The sequence below is a fragment of the Plasmodium chabaudi genome, assembly GCF_900002335.3.
Source record: "Plasmodium chabaudi chabaudi strain AS genome assembly, chromosome: 10".
Taxonomy (NCBI): domain Eukaryota; phylum Apicomplexa; class Aconoidasida; order Haemosporida; family Plasmodiidae; genus Plasmodium; species Plasmodium chabaudi.
Window position 1 is genome coordinate 1068858 of NC_030110.2, and position 27083 is coordinate 1095940.

General features: G+C 23.5%; 8 protein-coding genes across 8 annotated transcripts; 5 read left to right on the plus strand and 3 right to left on the minus strand.

Moving 5' to 3' along the window:
• Positions 1–1359: 1359 nt before the first annotated feature.
• Positions 1360–4101, plus strand: PCHAS_1027400 (protein SEY1, putative; the record flags this gene model as incomplete). Its single annotated transcript, XM_739365.1, has 1 exon — positions 1360–4101. One exon carries the CDS (start codon positions 1360–1362, stop codon positions 4099–4101), a length of 2742 nt encoding a protein of 913 aa, XP_744458.1.
• Positions 4102–5050: 949 nt separating this feature from the next.
• On the minus strand, positions 5051–6062 carry PCHAS_1027500 (conserved Plasmodium protein, unknown function; the record flags this gene model as incomplete). The annotated part of the gene is made up of 4 exons (XM_016798408.1): positions 5051–5122; positions 5226–5418; positions 5559–5712; positions 5819–6062. The coding sequence occupies 4 exons, from the start codon at positions 6060–6062 to the stop codon at positions 5051–5053; spliced, it is 663 nt and encodes a 220-aa protein (XP_016655619.1).
• Positions 6063–6712: 650 nt separating this feature from the next.
• PCHAS_1027600 (zinc finger protein, putative) lies at positions 6713–7409 on the plus strand (the record flags this gene model as incomplete). The annotated part of the gene is made up of 2 exons (XM_740838.1): positions 6713–6918; positions 7193–7409. 2 exons carry the CDS (start codon positions 6713–6715, stop codon positions 7407–7409), a joined length of 423 nt encoding a protein of 140 aa, XP_745931.1.
• Positions 7410–7910: 501 nt separating this feature from the next.
• PCHAS_1027700 (ribosomal RNA small subunit methyltransferase A1, putative) lies at positions 7911–9179 on the minus strand (the record flags this gene model as incomplete). The annotated part of the gene is made up of 1 exon (XM_740836.2): positions 7911–9179. One exon carries the CDS (start codon positions 9177–9179, stop codon positions 7911–7913), a length of 1269 nt encoding a protein of 422 aa, XP_745929.2.
• A 1476-nt stretch (positions 9180–10655) lies between these two features.
• PCHAS_1027800 (serine palmitoyltransferase, putative) lies at positions 10656–12365 on the plus strand (the record flags this gene model as incomplete). Its single annotated transcript, XM_740835.2, has 1 exon — positions 10656–12365. The coding sequence occupies one exon, from the start codon at positions 10656–10658 to the stop codon at positions 12363–12365; it is 1710 nt and encodes a 569-aa protein (XP_745928.2).
• Positions 12366–13813: 1448 nt separating this feature from the next.
• On the plus strand, positions 13814–16885 carry PCHAS_1027900 (conserved Plasmodium protein, unknown function; the record flags this gene model as incomplete). The annotated part of the gene is made up of 1 exon (XM_736587.2): positions 13814–16885. The coding sequence occupies one exon, from the start codon at positions 13814–13816 to the stop codon at positions 16883–16885; it is 3072 nt and encodes a 1023-aa protein (XP_741680.2).
• Positions 16886–17847: 962 nt separating this feature from the next.
• PCHAS_1028000 (conserved Plasmodium protein, unknown function) lies at positions 17848–21453 on the plus strand (the record flags this gene model as incomplete). The annotated part of the gene is made up of 3 exons (XM_016798409.1): positions 17848–20979; positions 21083–21166; positions 21349–21453. 3 exons carry the CDS (start codon positions 17848–17850, stop codon positions 21451–21453), a joined length of 3321 nt encoding a protein of 1106 aa, XP_016655620.1.
• A 687-nt stretch (positions 21454–22140) lies between these two features.
• PCHAS_1028100 (conserved Plasmodium protein, unknown function) lies at positions 22141–25644 on the minus strand (the record flags this gene model as incomplete). Its single annotated transcript, XM_731699.2, has 1 exon — positions 22141–25644. The coding sequence occupies one exon, from the start codon at positions 25642–25644 to the stop codon at positions 22141–22143; it is 3504 nt and encodes a 1167-aa protein (XP_736792.2).
• Positions 25645–27083: the final 1439 nt, after the last annotated feature.

Here is a 27083-nt window from a genome sequence, read left to right on the forward strand (position 1 = left end):
ATGTATGTATATGCGCAATTGTTAACTGTGAAAAATTTTCCATTTTCAAGTTCATGTACCAATATTAAAAAAAAATTCGAATATTAATATAACTTTATATATTTTAATTTTTTTAACAATTATATATTTCCTTTCCGATTACATACATGATACAGGAACAAATAGAACATAAACAATTCTTTCAAATTAATTTAATTTTGAAATTACCGCTATTTAAAATGTATTTTTTGTAATATATTATTAACGTTGCAGTATTATTGTTAATTTCCCTCCTGGTTTAATTATGTATTAACTATTAAAGAAAATATAAACAATTATTTTAATACCATTTCATTATTTATATAAAAATAGAATAAATCCAAATTTCTTTATTTGACATATATATTCGGAGTATAGTAAGTACTCTATCTTTTGTTGTTTGTAAAGGATATACATAATGCATGCTCTATATAATATGCTATGGTCATATATATATACATACATAATATAATTTTGTATTAATTAATTATTTTTAAGTATGCATAAATATGTACACGAACAATATACCAATGCACGTATCCTATATGCATAAAAGGCAAACTATGTTAATAAAAATTATAAGAATTGAAAAAATAATATTCTATAAATAATATATTATTATATGTATATCAGTGCATATTTATTCATTTAATTTAACGTTAGAATTCTATTTTTTTTGTAGAAAAGGCGTGAGAAAAAAAATTATATGAAATATTTTAAGAAATATTTATAATTAGGAAAACAATTTATATTAATACTAATATAAAATTATCCGTGCATATAGAATTGATTAATCTAGGAACTTATATTATTATAAATTTTCATATGCTTATTATGTAAAAATTATATTTACATAGTAAGATAGTTTGTAAATATGTACATGTATTTGTTACATCGATATGTGGTATCCTATGCCTATAATATATATACATATTTATATTAATTAAATTTATATCTTATTAATTGTTATATATTCAACTTTTTGGGAATATCTTTTGTAAAAGAATTCTTGGATTAACGTTTATTCATGTTTATAGAATTTATGTTCCGTTGTTTTTTTATAATATATACGAATTTTGTTTAGTATAAATATTTAACCACTATTTATATTATTGCAATTTAGAGAGTAGTATTACTAACATGCGCATTTTCAAAGATCTATAGTCATTATATGTACATATACTTTTTTGAACGATCATAAAAGTAGTGTTGTACCTTATTGATAAGTTATTATATTGCAATTTTAAGAAAAAAAAAACTAAAGTAAAGTAAGTAAATATACTTGTTCGTATATATAAAGAGAGCAAAACAAATAGATAGATTTATATTATTTTTATTAAGATGGCGAATGCGAGCAAAACCCAGATAATTGACTATGAGGGGCATATCATAGATGATTTAAAAGAATGGATGAGCGACAATGGGTTGTCAAAATTGGGGTTTAATTATAATGTAATAGCAATATTAGGAAGTCAGAGTAGTGGTAAAAGTACATTATTAAATAATTTATTTAAAACATCATTTGAAGTAATGAATACAAAATTGGGACATAGTCAGACTACTCAAGGATTATGGTTAAGTTATGATAAGTTTGAAGATGAGTTAGCAGGTGGATCAAGTGAGGGTACAGATGCAGAATCCAAAAATAAAAGTGGTGATAAGCCTGTTGTAAATCCAACCCTAATTTTAGATGTAGAAGGTAATGATTCTAAGGAAAGAGGAGAAAATAGATTAACTTTTGAACATAGATCTGCTTTGTTTTCACTTGCATTAGCAGATTGTGTGATTGTTAATTTATGGTATCATTCTTTAGGTAATTTTACTGCATCTAATTATGGATTACTAAAAACAGTTATGGAAGTACATTTAGAATTATTTCATCAAAATGTTAATTGCCCTAAAACAATTTTAATGTTTACTGTAAGAGATTGGTTTGAAGAATTTGCTCCTTTAGATGTCATTAGAGAAAAGATCATTGAAGAATATGTAAATAAAATATGGCAAGAATTAAAAAAACCTAAATCTTCAAAAAATGCAAAAGTTGATGATTATTTTATTATTGAAGTTGTTGGATTATCTCATGGTATTATTAAAAAAGATGAATTTTTAAAAGATATAAAACGTTTAAGGCATAGATGGGTATATGAATTAAGACCAGTGAATTATTCGAGAAACATACCAGCTGATGGTTTTGCTCAATATTGTCATAACATATGGAATACAATAGTAAAACAATCACAATTAGATATTCCATCACAACAAGAAATGCTTGCAACTTTTAGATGCCAGGAAATAAAAAACAATGTATTAAATAGTATAAGTGGTATGATTAAAGAAAAGATTATTGATTCTAAAAATAGATATATCGAAAATTTTAAAACATGGGCAGAAACAGACATTATTGAAAAAAGTGTAAATGAATATTTAATAGATGCATCTAGATATCAAAGAAGTATATGCTTAAAAACGTTAGAAGAATTATTAGAAGCTATATTTATACAATTACAAACTATTGTTGATAATAATTTAAATTATACTCAACGAATTTTATCTTCTAAATTTTCTAAAGAATTAAATAGTATGTATAGTGTATGTACAACTGATAAAGGCTATTTCTTACTTAGTAGTGATAAAAATGCAGATGCAACAGAACAAGATGATAATTTATCAAATATGGATAAGTCAGGAGAAAGCGCTAAAAAGGGAAACCAAAGTAAGTGCATCAATTTATGGTCGAACTTTTTATATAATGCAGATATGTTAGAATATACTACAATAAGTAATTTTTATGATCAATACAAAAAATGTACTATAGAAATTGTTGAAGGAAGTATGGCTAGTAATGAAAGTAAAGATAGTCAAGAAAAAAAGAATCACGACTTTAATTATAAAAATTCATTAACAATATTAGCTACATCTATTTATAAAGATACAAACAGAATTAGAAGTGTACAATGTAATATTTTAATTGAAAGAATTAGAGCCACAATTAAAGAAGAATTAAAAAATGTTGATAATATGTTAGTAACTGTTAAATGCTCAAAAGATTATTGGGATTATATATTAAAAGTAACAAATAAATTAGAGGACTATATTTATACAAATTTATCAAAATGTTTTGTAAATCTAAAAATCGGAATAAATACAACACATTTAAACAATGGAGATAATATATATGCAAGATTAAATACAAATTCTGATTATGGGTTTGTATATTCTCATAATGACCATATGTATGATTTTTCAGATGATGAAAATAATAATTTTGATGAAATTGATACCGAAATCGATCAAAGTAAAAATGATATGGAAAGTTTATTTAATAGTAAAAAGTTTGAAATAATAACAAAACAAAATAAAAAAGAAAAATATGTTAGTAGCATAAATAATGATTTAACTAAAGAAATGAATAATAAAAAACTTATTTTAGAATTGAAAAATTTTTATATTGAAATAATTATAGATGCATTAAAAATAAAATTAGATGAAATATCAAATGATATAGCTAATGTAATTATTAACAGATTTGAATCCGTTTTTAATTATGATGAAATTGAACAACCAAGACAATGGAGAAATGTATCTGTAGTTGAATTAAAAAATATTTTCCGAGTATCAAAAGATTATGCATTTTTAATAGTTGAAATTCTTCAAAAAAATATAAAAATTGATAAACTAGATAAGCATTTACCAAATAATTTTATAAATACTGATATAATTGAAAAAGGAAAAAGTAAAGCTAAAAAAAGAATACAAGAAATATGTAGAGATGCTCAATATATACAAGAAACTGGAGGACAAATGAGTTTAAAAAATGTTCCATTTGCTTTTTGGGTTATTTTATTAATTTTAGGATGGAATGAAATATTAATGTTTACTCGTCTATTTTTTAGATTAAATATTATTCTTCCAATGTTTATGGCTTTTATAATTATTGTTGGTTCATGTCTTTATACTGGAAATGCCCAAGTCCTTTCTTATTTAAATAAAATAGCCTTCATTGTAATAAAACATTCATATAATTTTTATAAGCACCTACAAACAGTTGGAAATCAACCAACCAAACCAGAGAAAGTGGATTAAGCTGTAATATGCTACACTGTAGTATATATACCTTTTTTTTTTTATTATTAATAATCCCGTATATTTGCAGCAGTATTTTGCATATTTATATATACAATTATGAATTGCCTACTTTGTAATTTTAAAACCTTTATTTTTTATTTTTAAAATTTATATGTATATATATATTTCGTTTGTTCGTCGTTTTACAAATTTACTATGCTTCCCTTTTTCTCTCTATGTTCAATTTTAATAGTTTTTTTTTATACATATTTTATGCTTTTTTTTTGTTAAAAATTTTTGTTATATATATAATGATAAAAAAATAAAGGACTTATTAAACTTGTACTTATCCATATTATTTTGCTTAAGCTCTTTTATGTGTATATATTTTGAAGGATAGACAATTATGTAATAAAAAATGGATTTTTTTTCAAAATAATGCCATTGGCATGTGTGAGAAAAGTTTAAAAGTGTAACTCAAGCAAGCAGCAATTTTTTAATACCATTTTTTAATGCCATTTTTTAATGCCATTTTTTGCCTATTCTATTTGCGAAAAATATGCCTCCCAGCTTGTCCATACAATTGTATAGGGCTACCCTTTGTGAAATTCGATTTATATTATGAATTAATATTTATTATAATTTCAAAAGTGTTGTTATGTTTGCTTTTTTTATGAAAAAATGTATTTTTATTAATGTAAGAAATATATTCATATACCAAATAAAAAATAAAAAATTGTAGAAAGGGCAAATGAAATAATTGCTTAAAAATTATAGTTTAAAAAGTTGTTGTGTGCAAACAAAATCTTAAAGTTACAAAAAAATAAAAACGAAAAAAAACTAAAAAAATATTAATCAAATTTGTTTAGTTAAAACTGTTGAAAATTTAAGTATTACACATTTCTGTAATTTTGTTAATTTTTTAAATATGCTATTAGTAACATTTTGATCGTTTTCAATTTTGTCACTATTTATATATGCAATTTCCGATGTCATCTTTTAAGGCATTATTTACCAACATGCTTACATCGTTGTACAGCTAAAAATGATGAGAAATAAGGAATGCAAGAATGTAGGACATCAGGAATGGATAAGCATATGCGCATTGATGTAGTATATTTTTTCTTTTATTTTCTCCTTACCTTACTAGCTATGTTATAAAAATTAAATACCATAGAGGACACATATTTATAATTATCGTGAGACATATAAGATTTTGCATATGGCATAAACATAACCGAACATTTCATCAATACGCATAAAAAGATTATTAAGTATATTATTTTAAATACAGGTTTTATGAATCCGTCCCATAGCAGCATACTTAGTAGGTAACTAAACAAAGCAAGTAAATAAGCATCGATGTGTGTGCTAGCAGGGTTATATGCATGGCTATTATATGAGTATGCTACATGTACACACTTTTGGGGGCATACACTTTGGCACGCTCCAGTTTTAAGTTTAGTTTGACTTACATTATGTATATCCATTCTATTATCGTAAAAATGGCTGAAGATAAAAGAAGGAATCCTAAGGTGTTCGGTTTCTCATTAAACATGGAATATAATTGTATACTTATAGGGAATAAGTCAGGGGACTTTCTGAACCAATTAAGGTGAAATATCGACTCTGTAATTGTAATATATAAGAAAAAAAAAAGTAATAATAATTTTTTACTATACCTTTTATTATTTTATAATTTTGTAGAATTATAATAAATATTTTTAAAACATACTTATAGGTTTTGGTAGGATAGGACAAGGGGCACCTTTTGAATCCCCTGATTTGCCTCGTCCAAATTTAATATTATTTGGTATTCCAAATTTTGTAGCTTGGCTTTTTTTATTAGCATCGTATATCGAATTATATACTTCACTTTCAGAACAGGAATGAACATTATAACACCCATTCCAAACTAGGTGACAAAAAATTGCGTAGGAAAGAATAAAAAAAAATATTGATAGTCTCTGAAAATCCATTTTATACTTTTAATAAAGCTTTTTAATTTTGTTAATTTTTTTTTTATTTTTTCCTACACCTTAACTTTATACATCCCGTTATTTCATATTTTAGTTTATTATATAGAGTATATTTTATTACATATTATTAAGGGAAAAAAAATATAAATTTTTTGTTATTCTCAATATAAATTATATAAATGAAAAATTAACAAAGAAAGACGTATAGTGAAAAATATAACTATACATAATGGCGAATATATTGGAATGAAAAAGAAGACACAAGAATAGTATTTGCCTCAAAAAATGGCAAAAAAAAACGAAAGAAAAATAATATAATAAATTAATATAAGAGTATCAATTTTAATAATTATTCCATTATATATAATTATATATTTTTTTCTAATTTTATTAAAAATTTTTATAAAAAAATATATTAAAATAATGTTAAAATTTTGAAGGATTTTATTTATGGGCATATTTTTATATATATTATTATGCCCTCCTTTTTTTAATTTGTATCCAGTGTTATTTATTTATTACCTTTAATTATTTTTTCAATTTTTTTACCTTCTTATTATATCATTGCTTGACTTATTTTTTGTGTATTTTAATTTTTTGTAACAATCTAACTCTTTAAATGCCGTATAAAAACTTATTTAATTTTTTTAATGGGAAGAAAACGCCTTGATAAAAATATAAAAAATATAAAAAAACGGAAAAGAAAGAAGGGGTCTGATAGTGAAGATGAAGATATTGAAATAACAAACACGAATGTCCATTTAAATAAAAACTTATCAGTATCATATAAATTTAAGCAAAGAGAAAAAGTTGATATAAACCTAATTTTAGCACAAGATGAAGCCGATGCTTCAAAGTAAGATAAAAGAAAAGGAACGAAACATACCTAGTTTTGTATGACATATAAATTGTGTTTATTTTTTCTGTGCGTATATTGCATGTTTCCATTTCATAGAGACTTATCAAATGTGCATAATTATTATATGACAAAGCTGTAATATAAATGCATGAGCTTTTGTTTGTTGAGGAAATACTAGCATGATTGTCCATGCTGATAATTCCATATTTGCAATTATTACCTACTTTTTATGTTTCCCTTTTTTATATTTATTCCTTTTTCTTTTTTGAAGAGTCAAAAGTTACTGTTGGACAAAAGTTGGAGGTGGAATGAGCTCCTTGACAAAAAGAAAATTTTGTGTCGTGTGTGGGTTCGAAGGAAAATATAAATGTTTAAAATGTTATGAACATAAACCAGTTTCATATATTCGGTATTATTGCTCATTGAATTGTAAAAAAATACATGACGAGTCATCTTGTTGTAAATCGAAAATGTTTGACATATGGTGAGACTAGCGAAAAGACAAAAACTTATTAGCATAGAAAAAAGATTGTAAAAATTTGTTCCATTTTTTATTATATTTCTTATTAATTTTTCGAATTTTTTTTGTTTATATTTTTCTAATAATTTTGTGAATATTGACGTAGTATATAATAGTTTCATTACATGCTACTTGTTCGAGTTATGTAACTTTTTACAAATTAAATTGTATATGCTCATGTTTACAAATGTTTATCATATTTAAAAACATTTTTGTTGTTTTATTATTTAAGAATTGACAAAAAAATAGTTTAAAAAAAAATTAAAATATACAAATACAATAAATCAAAGAAATAAATTCTATACAAATTTTTAGGATATATATAAAAAAAATTAACGTATGCAATAAAAGCGCATATTTTTAATTCAAAGAGTGTGCAAATTATTTATGAAAATTTTATAAAATTATATGAATATGCACATGCATAGCACTTCCAATGTGATATTAAGTCTCGAAAGTGCTTGAGTTTTTAATTAGAGGAGGAATAATCACTTTCCTCACCATCTGTTTGATCATCATCTGTTTGGTCATCATCGCTATAATTTTCATTTATTTGTTTATTTTTATTTTTTTTTTGTTTTTTTTTCTGACCATTCAGGTGATTATCCTGTGTTTCATCTTCATCATCATCTAAAAATACATTTGCCGAATCGACTCCCTTAGTATTTGCTATGTTAAAAAAGCGAATACCTTTTTTATTAAACTCTAGTAGCAGTTTTAAAAAATCATTTTCATCTAAGTTAATACTTCTTTGTTCTTCCATCTCTAAATCTTTTAATGTGTCGAGACAAAAGGTTTTAAAGCTATAATTTATTGGAACGATTTTATTAAATGTACAATAATTTTTATAATTGTGTTCTAACATATTTAAGACTGCATTTCGTTTAAAAATAGCATGAAGAGTTTTTCTTTTCCTACTGAAACATATTCTAAGTAGGTTATCCCATTCATCAAAATTTATCATGGAATTATTTTCTTTTGGTATAAGTTTTAAAACAATACTATCAACTTTTGGAGGTGGATTAAAACTACTTCGATCGACATTACAAACTTTTATAACTCTACAAAAGAGTTTTACATTAACAGTTAATCTGCTATAATTGCTATCACCAACATTTGCTAGCATTCTTTCAGCAAATTCTTTTTGAAACATTAAAACGGCACATTTAAATAAAGGTCGATGAGCTATTAATTTAAATATAAGAGGACTTGATATTTTATATGGTATATTAGCAGTACATACATCAAATCTTGGAAAAATTGTTTTAATAGCATCACCTTCATAAACTTCTAAATTACTATATCCTTCATATAAACATCTTTTTTTTACTTCACTAATCATTCTTGCATCGATATCTATTGTTATAACTTTTTTAGCTAGTGGTAATAATTTGATAGTTAAATTACCAGTACCACATCCAATTTCTAATACTACATCCGAACTTTTTATTTTTGCTGCTATTATTATTTTATCTAATATACCTGGATTTTTTAAAAGATGCTGTCCATGTTTTTTAAATAATACCATATTCATCCTATTCCCATTGTTTACTTTGGATGTAGATATATTTCTTTGCTTCCCTTTTTTATTAATTCCATCGTTAACTAAATTTTTTAAAAAGCTACCATTCTTATTAGCGTTATTATGATATCCCTTACTTTGTTTATTTACCATTATTTTATTATTTTTTGTTAAAAACTTGGAAAAATTGTTGAATAACGAATATTTATATAGCATATCATTTGAATTGATAAAAGTATATCTGTCAATTTTAAATTGTATTAAAGAGGGGAAAAAAAGAATGTCGATTTTTTCCAATCGTAATTTTGTTGTATTATATTTAATACTTATTTATTATTCGAATTTTTTAATTTTTAATATCGCTTTGTTCGATTGTTTTTTGGTATGCTAATCTAATTTTTTTATATTATTAAATATTTTTTTTTCTACTTTATAATGTTGCGAGTATTTTTACTTATATATATTTATTTACAGTTTTTAACCGATTTTTTTAACCGATTTTTTTAACCTATTTTTTTATCCTATTTTTTAATATCCTATTTACTGCATAATTATGGATGTATGAAAAAATGCGTATATTGAGGTGGGCCTATCAAACCAAAATTAACTACAAAATTTTGTAGGAAAATATTTTTTTTTTTTTTTTTTTTTTTTTTTTCAATTAAAAATGTTTTTCTTTTAAAGCGTGTTTATTTTTATTTTAAATGACGCTTATATTTAATTTTTTTTTGTTATGTTTTTGTTTATAAAAATAAGGATGTTTATTTACATTTTAAGGGTTTGGGATTTATATAAAAAAATATGTGCGTAATATCTTTTTTCAATCTGTGTAATTATATAATATATTTTACATAAATTTTGATGAATTTTTTTTTTGTGTTTTTCATTTTATTTATGTATTATGTGTGTATACTATTATGTTTGCACATATTTATTAAGGTTTATAAACATTTTAGAGGTTATAAGTATAAAGTTCCTCCGTTTTTTCATGGCTTTGTTAAGATACATTCATGTTGAATATACAACAAAATTCGTATTTAAGCATTAAGCAAGCATGTATAACATTCATAATTAAAACAAATTAAATAGTGTGAACACTATATATAAAGATTAAAAAAAAAAAAAAAAAAAATATAATACAACAAATATTTGTAATATGTATCCATGTAATATTTTTTTAAATATAATTACCATCCCTAATTCATAATTTCTGTTTGCATTTAAAAAAAATATTATAATATGTATGAAAGAATTCTTATATGCAGAATATGTATATGAATTCAAATATTTTCTTAAATATTGAGAAAATATATAAATACTATTATTTTTTTTGTATACAATTTTAACACAATTACATCAATGGGTGTGTAGCACATTTGACTTTTTTTTCAAAAATTCATACTGTGATCATATATATATTTTTTATTTGATTATATGCATACATACATTTATATATGTGAATAAATAAGATAGTTAGGTAAAAATTGAAAATTGTCCTACTGCTGTTTTACAAATTTGGTGGTGGTCATTAAGGGAGATCGAACTACTCGGCTAAAATTGGCTCGATATTGATACGTATTTTGATTATAAAGGGCAAGCATAATTTAAGTTTGCATAAACAGGGGCATACATATATATTTTTTTTTTAAACCAGCTGAAGCATATTAGGAGGCAATAGAAGAACTAGGAATCATGTCAATAAATAAACTTATGAACGCTAACTGTGGAATAGAATTTGACACCATATATCAATCCAATGTTGTAAATTACTTAATAGCAATAATTATATTATTTGCTATCATACTAGCAATATTTAATGAAGATGCTGCACCAGGTTCACCTAAATTATCCTGGATCTTGGGAGAATTTTTACCAATGCCACATTCACTATTTGGCGGTAATTCATACATAGAAAATAAACTATTTAAAAAGAAAAGGGATAGAAAAATAAGTACATTTATAAGTTTAATATATCAACTTATTATAAAATTAAAAAAATCGATTTCTGAAGGGAAACTAATTGATTTACTAAAGGAATGGAAAACATATGCAATAGGAAAATTAAGTTTATATAAAAATTATGCTATACTAAATTATAAAGCGGAATCAAAAAAACATATATTTTATTTATTGTTAAAACAAAAATATAATTTACCTATTAAAAAAAATGAAAAGGAATATGAAAGTTATATAGATGCAAAGAGAGAATTAATTAAACGAGATAAATGGGCATATATGTTAAGAGTATCTGATGTTAAAAATGAATATATTTTATGTGAAAATAAAAAAGTTCGAACGATGTCTTCCTATTCTTATCTTGATTTTGTAAGGGAACCAGAGGTACAAAATTATGCTATCAAAATTGCTTCTGAATGGTCTACTGGAAATCATGGGCCACGAATGTTAGGAGGGAATAGTCAAATATTAAGAGACTTAGAAAAAAAGCTTGGTCAATTTTATGGAAGAAATGATTCGATATTATCTGTGTGTGGTTTTTTAGCTTGCATGTCAGGTATATTAGCTGTATCTACACCAGCAGATCTTGTTTTATACGACAATCGCACACACACATGTGTAAAAATAGGTATTCAAACATCTGGAGCAAAAGCATTTTCATTTAAGCATAATGATTATAATGATTTAGAATTATTATTATTAAAACATAGAAGTAAATATAGAAACTGTTGGGTTTGTTTAGAATCCGTTTATTCAATGGATGGTGATATACCGCATCTACCATCATTTAAAAAATTATGTATTAAATATAATTCGAGATTATTTGTTGATGAAGCTCATGGATTAGGAGTGTTAGGAAAAACTGGAAGAGGATTAGAGGAATATTATAATATGCCTGGATCAGTAGATATGATTGTTGGTACATTTAGTAAATCAATTAGTTCCGTAGGTGGATTTATTGTAGCTTCTGATGAAGTAATTGAATTTTTAGATATACATTGTATAGGTAATGTTTTTTCTGCACCTTTACCAGCATACTGTGCTGGAGCTGCATTAAAAGCTCTTGAACTGATGGATTCACAACCATGGAGAATAGAAAAACTTAAATTTAATTCCAAATATTTAAGAAACGGATTAAAGACTGGTTTAAATTTATGGCCCCCCAATTACCCAGAATGTAATAAATATATTATCGAAGGTGATGATGATACTAGTGTTATACCTGTTGTCTATCCAAATGATGCTGATAGGTTATTAAAAATATGCACCCTTTTACGTACTAAAAAATGGCTAGTTTCTGCTGTGATATATCCAGCTTGCCCTTTAAAATATCCCAGATTTAGAGTCACTGCTACATGTGCTTACACAGTAGAATGTATGAATGAATTTATAACAGACTTAGTTAATATAACAGTTAGCGTACCACCATCTCCCATTGAATCGTAGTGATGTTTTTTAAGATCATAGTAGGAAGAGGAAAATAAATATATGCATAATACAAAATTATAACCGCCGAGTATATTTTGTAATATTATAAAAAATGCATGAGCATATATATGATAATATAGCAGAATCTTATTTGTTAATTTTTATGAAATCTTAATTTTTTTTGTTGATTAAAATTTATTATGATCTTTTTTTTCATTTATTATTATTTTTTATTATTTATCAAGCACACACACACACCATGTGCATGCAAAAATTTGAATGATTTCGTTGTTCTCCGAACATGTTTGCTTTTTTCATATGATAATATTTTATATATACAATGGCTCAAAGGAGCCAAGTATATATGCACACACATATGGGCATTTCAGTAACAGGTAGTTAAGTATGCCACATATATTAAATATGCTATATTTTTTTTTTTTTTTTTTTTTTTTTTTTGTTTATATGATATTTTTTGGTAACACACATTAAATGGTGTGTAATCGAAAACGCGTTAAACTGAAAAATATAATTTATAAACATATTCTAAGTTTATAAAGATATAATAAATAGCGGCTTAAGACATTTTTTAAATGCTCCTATAACATTTTAAGGGCATACATAAGTTGAAAAAGGTGGAAAAAAGTTGAAAAACTTGAAAAAGTTGAAAAAGTTGAAAAATAAAGCGTGTAAAACTGTTTAAATTATGTTCGATAATGTTTATATATATATTTTATTTTATTTTTCCTAAATTTTGCGTTTTCCCCCCTTTTTGCTCATCCCCTTTTAATGGGACAAGGACATAGTGGGATGTTTATATATTTTTAAAAAAATTTATATGCGTGCATTGTTAAGTGTCAAATGTTTAATAAATGTGTAGGTATGTCCAAAAAAAATACATGAATATATTAATAATATTATAGTGTGATAAAAATAAATATTTATATGATTAATTTGAATATGTAACTTATACTATTAATATATTCATATTTTTATTTAATTATTCATTGTTTGATTTATTTTTTTGCGGCATATGCTATCGTAAGGTCATATTTATATGTCAGCAAATATACCCAAAAAATAATGCAAATAAATAAACATAACAAAATAAATACGATAATATGACGGCTTGAATTTTTTGTGTATGATACAATATGCATAAATTATTTACATAAAAAAAAATTTTTAAATTAATGTGTATGCATGATAAATATGAAATATCATCCACAAATTCGTGAGCATACTTTATTCAAAGAATGATAAACGTGTGTATTTATTTTTTCATTTTTATCAAAATAATATTGAAATAATTTAAAAAAAAAAAATAAAAATATTTGGGATTTGGGTATTAATATAATTATTTAAAAATCGTTAACATGATATAATGATTGATATAAGATATGCTCATAATTAAGAAGGAATATAAATTATATCAATAAAAATACGTAACACAATTGCGAAGCTAAATGGGAGATATATATAATGATACTAAAAATGAATGTATTGTAAATGGTAAGTCTCAAATTGAAGTAGACGAAAATTATAAATCCCGTAATGCAAGATATGATGAATTATATAATAAATATTATGCAAATAAAAATAAAGTTAAAGTAAAAGACAATAAAATGAATTCATATTATGATGATAAAATAAATGAAATATTAATACGAAGAAAAAATATTATAGAGAATAATGAAAGTGATGAGGATCATCGATTCGTGTATGCACGTGATGAGTCTAACAATTCGAAAACAAAAACATTTAACAGAAATATTACGGATGTAATAAATAAGTATAGGAATAGTATAGGAAATGGACCAAGCAGAAATCATAGTAAACAAAAAAAAAATATGAATAATTCTAGATATGCATACTGTGATGAAAGAAATATGTCCATATCAAATGATCGAAATACGTTACTAATTTCAAATAATAATTCAAGATATAATTTTTTAGAGCATCCAAATAAAAGTATAATTCAAAATGATGATAAAAAAAAAATAAATCCTTACAAGGATATATCAGCTTTAGATAATTATACTCGTCACTCTTATCGAAATCGAAGTAGAACAAGTCAATGGCCTTATGAGTCTAAAAATTATAATGAAAGAACAGCATCTCCAAATTATTACCCTACTGATAATTTTAGTCTAAAACAAAAAAAAAATAAAATCGATAGTAGCAATAAAAGTTATTGTGATAATATAATTAATGGTTTATCAAAAAGAGATACAAGCATTAACGATGATTTTAAATATTATCAAAATGGAAGAAGTCAATATAAAGATGAAATCGGTAGACATGACACCTATTCCCATTTATCATTATATAGCAACTTTGATGAAAATAATTTTAAAAATAATCCTGATTTTTTTCAAAAATGCCCTAGTGAATCATTATGTATGAATAATTACAAAATGATGTTAAAAAAGGGAAGCTTACTAAAATCGAATAATAACATGAAGTATGCAAAATTAAAAAGAAGTCATGAGATATACTCAAGTAGCGAAATAGACCAATCAGATATGGACAGAGAAATGAAATATGGAAAACAATTTTATCGATTGTCTAACCATATTCCAGATGAATTAGAAACAGAGGATATGGGATATTCACATTTTTTTGACAAAGAAAAGGAAAGAAAAAAAAAAATAAAAAATAAATTAAAAAGTACGATGAGCAAAAGAAGTTTGATAAACGACAAATATGATCACATTAATAGGTCATATGCAATGAACAATTGTGATCGATTTGAAAATTCAAGTCAGTACAGTGATGACGATGGTGAAAATGGTTATAACATTAGAAGATATGACCAAAGTAAAGACAAACTATATAAGAATCTCAATTGTTCTGATGCTATTACAAAATATAAATCAAATACATCTTCTCTATATAATGACAAAAATACAATTTTAAATATATCACAATTAGAAAATTATGATGAAAATCGAAATAAGATGCTAATAAATAGTTATTCTGGTAATCCATATTTTATAGATAATAAATTTGAGAATATATATCAAAATGATGAAAGAAAATTTAAGGAAAGAAAAAATGGTGGAAAAAAAAATATGATCGATAGAGGGCATTCAAATAATATAGATGCAGAAAGTGTAAATTCAAATAATATGAAAAGTACACAGTTACATATTAGTCGTATTTCACATGAATCTAACGATTTTTCTACTTTATATGATTATGGTAATGGTTCAAAATATAGACACAGTAATAACAATCGTGATCAAAGTATTGGAGCACATAAAAGAAGTCAATATTTAAATCGTGATAAAATAAATAATTTATTTTTAGAAAATAATAAAATGTCATCAACTAATTTACATACAACAAATTGTAGTGACCCACATAAATCGATTCACAATTCTCAATATACCAACTTTGGTAACTATGATATAAATGAAAACAATAACAATCTTAGCACTACTTCGAACTATTATAATAATTGGGGGGGAAGTAATACTTTGTTGTCAGCTAGCCATATTTCTGCAAAAAATAAAACAAGGAGAAAATCCAAAAGCAGAAGTCGTTCACGAATTTCGAGAAAATATATTCTTACCCAAAATGACGAAATGGAAAACAATAACCATTATAATGGCATAGATGAAGAAAATCATATTAGTTTGTCAAATAAACATAACGAAATACTGAACAGGCAAGGTAAATATTCTTTAAATGATATTCGAAATGGTTATAATTATCATCCAGATTATGCCGAAAATTATAATGACATGTTTTGTGGTGTTAGCATTTTTTCAAAAGATAAAAAAAAAAAAAATATGAAAAAAAGTGCAAATTGTGATTTACCTTCAAAGTTAAAAAAAGAAATGTTATTAGACAGTCTCTTAAATCATGATGATGAGCATCATGAAGAAATGCCTTATCCTGAAAAAGGATTACATAAAAAAGAAATAAATCAAAGAAGTGGTAAATTGAAAAAAAGGCATAGTATAGAAGAAGATAGAAATATATATAATGATGATATATTTGAAGAGCATATAAATGATCCAGATCCATATCAATATGGCATGTTCAACAATTTAAAAAATAGATTATTTACACGACCTATGCATATTGATGATTTAAATGGTGATAGTTATGATGCAAATTATGATGTAAATTATGGAGAACAATATGGTGATCCAAACTTTGAAGCAAATTATTATTATGACTATACACAAAGATATAATAGTCAAAATATAAATAATTATAATGAAAATTTTTATGGTCAAAATAATCAAGATAATAATAAAAAATCCTTATTAAGCTCATTATATTTTCAAGAATTTTTTGTTTTAATTTTAATTTATATTTTTAAAATGATATATTATATTATTTATTATATGTTTCAGTTTTTTAAGCAATTTTCAATTTATTTATTTAATAAAATAAATAAAGTTTCACTAAAATATATAATCATTTCTGTTATTGTTTCGTTGCCATTTTTATTGTTTGTCTTGTCCTCAGTATTACTATCTTATAGAAGTTTGAACATCGATTATTATGACCGGGACATTTGAGCAAACAAAATAAGGAAGATAAAATAAAGACAAACTAATTTTACCCACTATTTGTATTTACACATTTTGTATTACATTTTTTAATTATACACCCCCTCTATAATATTTGTGTCATTCCTTTGAATGCAAAAATAGTAGCCAATTTTTTCGTAATTTCGTAATTTTCAAATTTAGTAATGTTCACATTTTCGTAAATGTGCTATATACACTCTATGCATACATAACATATTTATGTGTGTGCTATACTTACAGGCCTCATATATATATATATATATATAAGGTCCTTAATTTTTTTATAATATTTATTTACAAATGATTTTAAATATTTGTTAAAATATGTTTATCGTTTTTTTACATTTTTTAATTTATGTAATTCTACACAATTTACATATATATGTGTATTTTTTATTTTGTTTAAATAATGTAACTTAAACTTTTAAAAAATTATAACTCCCTATATTTTTAGCTTGTTACTTTGGTATTTTTTTTTTTTTTTTTTTTTTTTTTTTTCAAATTAGCTATTTAGTTGGTATGTAGCAAAAGGCTAGCATATTGCACGCACTAATATGGCATATATATTTATGATTTTTTCATAATATATATATTTATTATTTTTTTTGCTTTTCTCCTTAAACTTAATTAAGATAGAAATAGCATAACAATGTAATGGAATATGAGATAATTGCACATTTTTGGTAAGTTCACAAACTTACTTTAATTTTTTTTTTTTTTAACAATTAAAGAAAACAATTTGGTGAGTTACTTTATAAATGTAGCATTCATCAAGTTGTATGGCGAAAGTTATTAGGATGAACAAAAGAAAAGCAAGCTTAAATTAGCGAAAATTTTAGGAAAAAATTGCATGCCATGTTTAGTCACGCATCCATATTTACATATACATAATATGCATAAAAATTTTCAAAAAAAAAGAATACACAAAAGTTATTATATGCTCATTGGCAATGCTGAGAAATACGACGAAGGCAAATTTGCTTGTGTCCGATGAAAATGGTAGGACGGAAAAAAATAATATTTCCAACAAAAGAATAGAGAAAGAGATTAAAAATTTAAAAGAATCGAAGTTCGCAAATAGTGATAACATATATATAACAATCACCGAAAAGGATGAAAACGAACAGGATGAGAACGAACAGGATGAGAACGAAAAAGATGAAAATGCACAAAAAAGTAAATATTTACATTTGGTAGAAGCTTTTGACGAAAAGTATTTTATTGATAAAACATTTTTTATAACAAATTTTGTAGAAAACATAAAGCTATTAAAAAAGAGCAACATTGAATTATGTAATAAAAATAAAGAGACAGAGTTGAATAGAAATAGTAACAACTATTTTAATGGTGAAGAGGTATACAAATTTAATTCTTATAAAAATAGCATTTGTCCATTTTATGGATTATATGAGACCCTAAATTTGGTACATATTTTTAGTTCCTATTCGTTATTTTTAGATGAAATCTGTTATTTTTTAAAAATCTTTGATATTTTTAAATCGGAATTCATAAAAGAACATGATAGATTCAATGATTCAAATGGAAAAGAGAATTATGATAAATATAATATTGCTGGACAGGAAGAAAAAGCGAAATTAAATTTTTATGCAAATATATTTTTTGAAATTATATACAAAGATATAACTACACATTTGCAACAAATTCAAAAAGAACTAATCAATAAAATCTTTGATAATGAGGAATATATAATGGAAAATTTTTATAACAATTTCTATAACTTTTTTATGAAATATTATAATATAAAAGAAAGTATTGTATATGATTTTTGCATTTTCAATGATTACCCATTTAGTGAAGTCTATGTAAATTTAAATAATATACCTTTCTGTTTTTTAAAAAAAAAAAATGTAATAAAATTAACAGGAGATAAATATAATAAAAGAAATATTCTTAGTACATTAATAAATTCAAAAGATTGGATACCTAAAATAACTATATTAAACTTATTTGAAAAATCTCAAGATTTTACTCATAGACTATTTTTTTATTATCAATATAAAATATTTATACTTTATTACTATTTAAATAAGCATAAAATATTTTCCAGATTTTTTGATCATAATTATGTAATTGATATTGAAACATCACATTTGGTATATTCCTATGTAAAAAAGGTGAATAAAAAATTAATTACACATGAAAAAAAACCTAAAAAAAATTATTCAAATATGCTTTACAAAATTAATAATTGTGATTGTATAAATGAAAATGTTTTTTTTTATAAATTTTTTTATAATTATAAAAAATTAAAATTGGACAAAGACAACATCATCGTAGACTCATTAGGTTATGAAACGAGTGGTGTAAAAGTAGAAAGAAAAAAGCGAAAAAAAATATATAAATATTATATATATTTATTTTTTATTTTCTTTATTTTTTTAATTCCACAATTTATTAAGAATATATATATATTATTTCAAACAAGTGAAATTGATAATTATTTGAATGATGCCAAGTTTGGATATATAAATTTTGATCAAGGGGGAAAAGGCAACTTTAATAATTATCCATTGTTTTACATATATATAAATGCTCTTAAAAGAATAAGCCACTATGATATACAAGATAGACAGAAAATAAACGAAGACGAAAAATTTGAAGTCACAAATGATTTACAAGGAGATACCATTGAAACGGAGAAAGCTGAAAAGAATGACAATGACGATATAAAAATAAAAAAATTAAATGATGATAGTGGGAAGGAAGAAAAAATAGATATAAATAGTATGTCTTTTAAATATACACTATTTTTAATGTTAATTATAATTTCAGAATTTTGTATATTTTCCTTAGGTGTAATATATAATTTACACTTACTTCGAAAAAAGTTTGAGCATAACAATTTTGTGACAAGTGTATGTTCATCTGTATTAATATTATATAATCCAGTTTTATTATGTAGTAACATAAATTATATAAATAGTATATCAATTGGGTTACTATTTTGGGCTATAAATTTTATAATTTTAAAAAAAATATTTCTATCTATATTAATATATTTTATATCAATATATATTAATATTCAGAACATAATTTTTTTTATTCCCTTTATGTTTATATATGTATATATAAATAGTAGATATATAATTAAAAAGGGTAGCCAAATAAAAAGTCAAGTAATAAATATATATAAAGCTTTGAAATATGCTATTATATATATTTGCTCATTTATTTTATTAACTTATTTTTTTTTATATTTATTATCCGAGCAAAAAGTTGGAGGACTAACACATTTGAATAAATGCTTCCACTATTTTAATAATACATATTTTGAACAAATTGAAAATGTATTTATAAGTTTAACAGAATATAGTGGATTGTCTATAACATCAGAATTTGACAAAAAAAGTAGAATATATAAAAATAATACAAGACACTATGATATTAATTGGAATGAATATTTTATATATATCATGAAATCAGTTCCAATAATATTAAATTTATTTTTTAATTATATTTTTGCTATAAGCACATTAATAAAATTTTATGTATCCCTGGTTATTTCTTGTATAACATTATTCCTTATTGATATGAATTATGAAGATAAATATTATTTACTAAAATTTGTGATAACATTATTATTACTATATATAAATGTACTTAATAATTCGAGCATATTGTTAAACATTTTATTTACTTCGTATATTATATTGACGAATGAAAAGATTGATGGTTATATATTTTTATTAACTATAACATATTTTATTTTCCATACCTATTTAATGTGCCCATCAAATGATTTTAATCGAAATATATATTATCAAGCAAAAATAGGAGCAGAACTAATCAAACAAGCATTTAGTTATATTCAAATTAATTTAATATATTTTTATCAAACATGTATAAAACGTTTTTTTCTATCCCTTTTTATTTTTATTCCTGGAGCATCCTCTTCAATTATTTCTCCAGAAACTGAAAGAGATGCCAACAATATAAATCAAAAAATGGAAATACAAAAAAAAATTATTATATGTTTATATTCTCATTTGTCTTGGAACTATTTATCTATTCCATTATCATTTTTTTTCTTTTTGCTTTTTTTCCTTATTGGATTGTTAAAGGTAGTAAATAGGGCCACAATAAGCCTAAATTTATTTTGGAAATATGTGTGCATTTATACAATGTGCCCCGTAATCACTCTTGTATTTTTATTATTTTTTTCAGTTATACTACCCAAGGATTTCCATAAAAAGTGCAGAATTTGTTCTCAAACTTTGTACCCACATTTCTTTGTTGATAATACTAATGGTAATGCCGAAAAGTAGAGAACACCGTTTAAAAATGTGCACATGAATGTTTCGATATACATACATAATTGCATGCATGTTATCTTTTGCAATGTCTGCTCAGTCTATACTAAATGTACAATAAGTTATAGTACCTTATGAAATAATAAAAATAAATGTGTATATGCATTTTTTTTAATATAGCTGCTTTACAAAAAACGAGATGAATTAAAAAAATATGATTTTTTGAGTATTCCTGATTCTCCTGATAAGAGAGCATTTCCAGTGAGCAGATCAAAGAAGTTGTAACAAAAAAAGGAAATAATTATTGGTATTAGAAAGAGTGATTGAAATCATTTTTAATATGACATGGTCATACGAAATTTATGCCACACAAAAATGTAGAAATATAATTTGGCTAGCTTTTTTTATTATTTTTTTAATTAAAAAATATTTTAGTAAAAAATGTAGAATTTGTTCATATAAAAATATACAAAATGTTTTGTATGCATACATTTTATCAAAATAATATATGATAATATTATTAACAGCCAGGTAAAAATGAGTATATATGAATAAGTTTTCATATTTATTTTTTTTATGTATGAACAAAAGATATAAATAAAATATAGTTATACAAATATGATGAATTTGCAAACTCAATAAATGCAGTTTCATAAATACTTGTATGCCTTTTTATATATCCATCCAAATGGATCATAACACAACGTATAATTTATACTGATGATGAGACAGTGAAATATCACACATATACATATTCAAAAATATGAACGCACACATATTTATGTGTACTATTTTTTGTATTAATTTTTTATATTCCATGTTCATATATATTAGTAATTTTATGACATGACTGGTCATGTAAAAATGTTTAAAAAAAAAAATAAATGAATAATGTTGCACACCAACTTGTACTTTGTGTAAGGTATATACACATGAATAAACATAAGCATGTGTATAGACAATAAATTTGAATTAATTTTGTTTCATATATTTACTATTATTATAATAATATTTATCATTTGAATTGACATAATTTGGTTGGATATAATCATAGTAATAATTATTATTGCCATTAATATAATTATTATTTATATAGGTATCCTGAACATAATTATCATTAATATAAGATCCTGTATCATTTATGTACCCTCGATTATTATTTATATAAGCATTATTATCGTTAATATAATTAGGTACATCATTATTCATATAAGCATTATTATCATTAATATATCCAGAGTTATCAGCTATATAATTATTTCGAATATATCTACATTCAGGATAATTTGGATTATTCATATAATTAGTATCATTTATATAATTCCCTTCATTCATATAATTTAAGCTAGCTAAATAATTATTGTTCATATAATTATTATTCATAAATTGATTATTCATATGGTGAGTTTGATGATATCCATTATCATTATAAAATGTTGTATTATCATTTATGTAATTATTATTACTACCTATATTTGTTGTATCACTATTTCCAATATTAAAATTAGAGTTATTTTCATTATTACTTCCATTACTATTATTATTTGCTGAATATAAATTTTCATTATAATAATAATTTGTACTATTACTATTCTCTATATAATTATTATTATTATTATTATTATTATCATATCCATATATCTGATAATTTCCATTATTAACATAGTTATCATAATTTTGCGTATTACCACTTTGATTATAATTATTTTTTATATTCTTTTGATGTAACTGTTTATTTTTTACATTATCACGATAATATTTCTTACTATTTTCTTCATTATTATTATTGTCTACATCATTAACTTCATTTTTTTTATCTTCTTGAAATTCATTTGGATTTGAAATATCATTATTAACAGACTTTTTTTTTTTATTGTTATAATTGTTATTTTTTGGTGAGTCATCACTTTTTTCATTTTTTTTTACAAAATTGTGTTTATTGTTTGTTTCATTATTTTTTTTTTCTGGTGTCTTTTTTCTAATAAGTGAAAAATCAATAGTCTTATTATTGTTATTTATATTTTGATATATATCTTTATTTTCTGCATTTTTCTCTCCATTTTTACCCCATTTATCATCATCATATTTGGAATATTTTTTATTTGAATAAATGTTACTTTTGCCACGATAATTTTTTTCGTCATAATTTGCATTTGTTTTACTATCCTGTTTTTTTTCACAAATATCTAAATTAGTATTACTCTCTGCTTTTCTTCTATATATAGGATCATGTTTGTTGGATGTTTTTTCCTTGTCCTTTTCTTTTTCATTTTCGTTCGTTTTTTCTAAATTTTTCTCAGTCTTAATTCCATCATTTATATCTTTGTCTTTCCAATTTGAATATTTTTGGGAACGATCTTTATTATTATCTTTGGTATAATATTTATTCCTATTATTTATTCCATATTTATTACGATCATTTTTATATCCATTTTTTGAATAACTTTCTTTAGTAGGATAATAATTTTCATATTTAGAAAAATATTTATCCTTACCATACTTGTCATACTTCATACTACTTTTTTTATTAACATTATCATCAAATTTTTTATCATGAAAATCTGTGAATGACTTATTATAATCTTTACTTTTGTAATTCTTATTATTTATGTCCCTATTTTGGCTCTTATTATGATCATTATTTTCTTCCATTTTTTCTGAACTTTTTACAATTTCTTTTTTATCGTTTACATTGTGACTAGTATCAGTATAAGGAGTATTCAAATTGTTATTACTTTTTTTTAAAGATTTGTCTGCATTCTTATTTTTTACTTCAGATGGTGTATTGTTTAATGATTTACGTAATTCGTCTGAATCATTCTTAGTATTCCCACTCTTATCATCTGTATCCCTGTTTTTGCCCCCCTTTTTGGAGTCTCTCTTATTTATATTATTTACATGAGTATTATATATATTATCTTTATTTTCTTCGATATACATTTTCCTATCATATTCATAATGATTATAATAATTGTTTGATCGCCCCGATTTAGTAGTTAAATATTTATTTCCATACAAATATTTCACATTGCTGTTGTTATTGTACCTACTTCTTCTTGCTCTTCGATCTAAATATTGATCTTCATATGAGTAATGAAATGGCATTGATTTTTTATATTTCATAGGTGTATATTTATTGTTATAAGTATTTTTGTCTGCGTATGAAGATAATTTATTTTTTTTTTTATCACTATATTTGCTTGTTTTGGTTGTTTTTTCTTGGGTTTGTACATCATGTTTTTTATTCTGTACATCGTTCACACTCGTTTCGACACTCTTAAGTTTTTCCTCTACTTTTTTTAAACTGTTTTTATTTTCAACCTGTTGATCCTTTTCTTTACAATTGCTGTCAACTTCTTTACACTTATCTGTAATGTTGTCATTTTTCACAATTCGTTTATTATTATCTTCAATTGTGGTTGCCACACCTTTTGAGCTTTTACTGTTTTTATTCTTATCAGTGCTTGATACATATTTCTTATTATTTTTGTAGTGATAGGTGCTAGTTTTATAATAGTTGTCTCTCTTCCTATTATATGGGTATACTATATTTGAATAACTTTTAGTGTATATATCTTTTCCATTTTTTAAGTTACTAGTATATTTATTATTTTTTATTTTTGTATTTTCATTTTCTTTAGACTTATTGTTACTCACTTCGATACTATCCTTTTCATTTTTTTTATCATCAATGACATGATTTGAGGTGACATCTTCGTTAGTTTTATCTTCCCTTTTTGAAGTAGCCACTGGCTTATCAACATTTTCTTTATCTTTCGTTTTGGTGTTATTTATTTTATTATTTTTATAAGATGAATAGTATGAAAATTTTGAGCGATAATAATGATTAGTGTGAGAATAATAATTTGAATATTTATTTCGATCCTTTAGATAATAACCATTATATTTGTAGTCATAAAATAAATCATGTTTCCATTTTTTTTCATCTATATAATAGGAATTATTTGTTTGCTTAATTTTGTTATCATTCATATTTTTGTTTTTTATATTTTTATCACTCATTTCAAATCTATTGTCGTGCAAAAAATATCGTGACTCTTTAGGTACATAACATGGGTCTTCAATCATTTTTTCTTTTATCGAAGCATTTTGATTTTCTACATTTTTTGAGACTTGTACATTATCAATGCTACTAATTTTGTCATTACTTGATTTTTCATTTATTTCATTTTTGTTATCACATTCTTTTTTTATAGCATCATTGTTACTGTTTATGTCAATTGAATTATGATCATTGTCGTCTATTTTACTAAATTTATCTGACTCTGTTTCATTTGTACTTTTTGATTGATTAATTTTATTTTTTTCATTTTTAATGTCACTATCACTTATATCTGTCTTATAATCATCAAACACATTTCGTTCTTCTTCTAAAATATTTTCCTTTCTTATATTATTTATATCCCCTTTCTTTATTTTTAAATTAGAGCGTGCAATAGAGAATATTTTTCTCATCGTTGTATCAAATGATAGTTTTATGTATGTGCAAAAATATATATAAGCTAAATATATTTCAAACTCAAAGGAATGAAATATTCAAATTCTTATATATATTTTTTACACCAGCATTATTATTTTATTTTTTATGTATACTACTCACCACTTTTCAATGCACACACATTACAAAGTATATGCAACTTTTCATATAATACTAACAATGGTTCATGCCCTTTATTTTATTCTTTTTGTTTATATTGTAGGTACAATTGTGTGTGCCTTTTCCCTCGTTCGTTTCTTCGTTTTTTTACGTTTTTTTGCTACCCCTTATCCGATTTGAATTATGAATAAACTACTTCAAATTTTATATCCCAACTTATGAATACAAAATAGCTTATTTTTATTAACTATTTAAAAAGTTTTTTTTTTTTGCCTTTATATATTATACTAATGAAGATAGTAACGATTATTTAATTTGTTTTTTTAAAACCGTAAATTGTAAAATTAAGCATCATACTTATAAAATACACATATGTATAATATGAAATAAAAAGGTATATAATATATTATATATACTTATTTATTTATAATTACATAAATAATCAACTGTACTTATTATGTAAGTGTGTTGAAGAGGTCTAATATATATATGTGTACCTATGTTAGGGAATTAAAATCACAAATTAAAAAAAAAAAAAAAAAAAAATATTTTGTTAATTATTCAAGTTTAATTTTTCTATTGTACAAGACGATATATTAGGGGAAATAAGGCTGTTAAAAATAATGAGAAAAAATATGAGAGAGAAAAAAAAAATATATATATGGATGTAAATATATAAATAGTATACTAATGTATTCATATATATCTTAAAATTACAATAATATGTGGGAATACAATAAAAAAAATTAAAAAAACTTATGATATATATTACAAGCCTATAATTTTTTAATTTAAAAAAAAAAAAAACTACAAGAAAAGTGGTGAATAAGGTGATTAGCAATAGGCGAAAAAAATTATATAGGGAATGGCTAAGTGTGCGTTCACACATATTAATACAATAAGAATACAAACTAAATAAAAGGAAGTAGGTTATATTTTTTAATTGATAAGAACAATCAAAAAGAAATTACATATGCATACATTTCATATTATACTATATGATATATATTTATTAAAAAATAAAATAAAAAATTATAGCCATAAAAGAACAATTATTTGACAGTATGTAAAATGTAAGAAAAGGTTATTTCATTTTTTTTTATCTTTAATTATCAACTATTGTAAAATTTAATTAATTTTTTTGAAGTATGTTTAACTATGCATGGCATTTATGTGTACACATGTTTGTAGGCATGGAATTGTATGGTGTGCCCATTAGAAAACAAAAATAACAAGCATGCTTAGCAAGCTAGCAACCTAAGCAGCCATAACAGGCTAGCAACCTTAACAAGCTTAA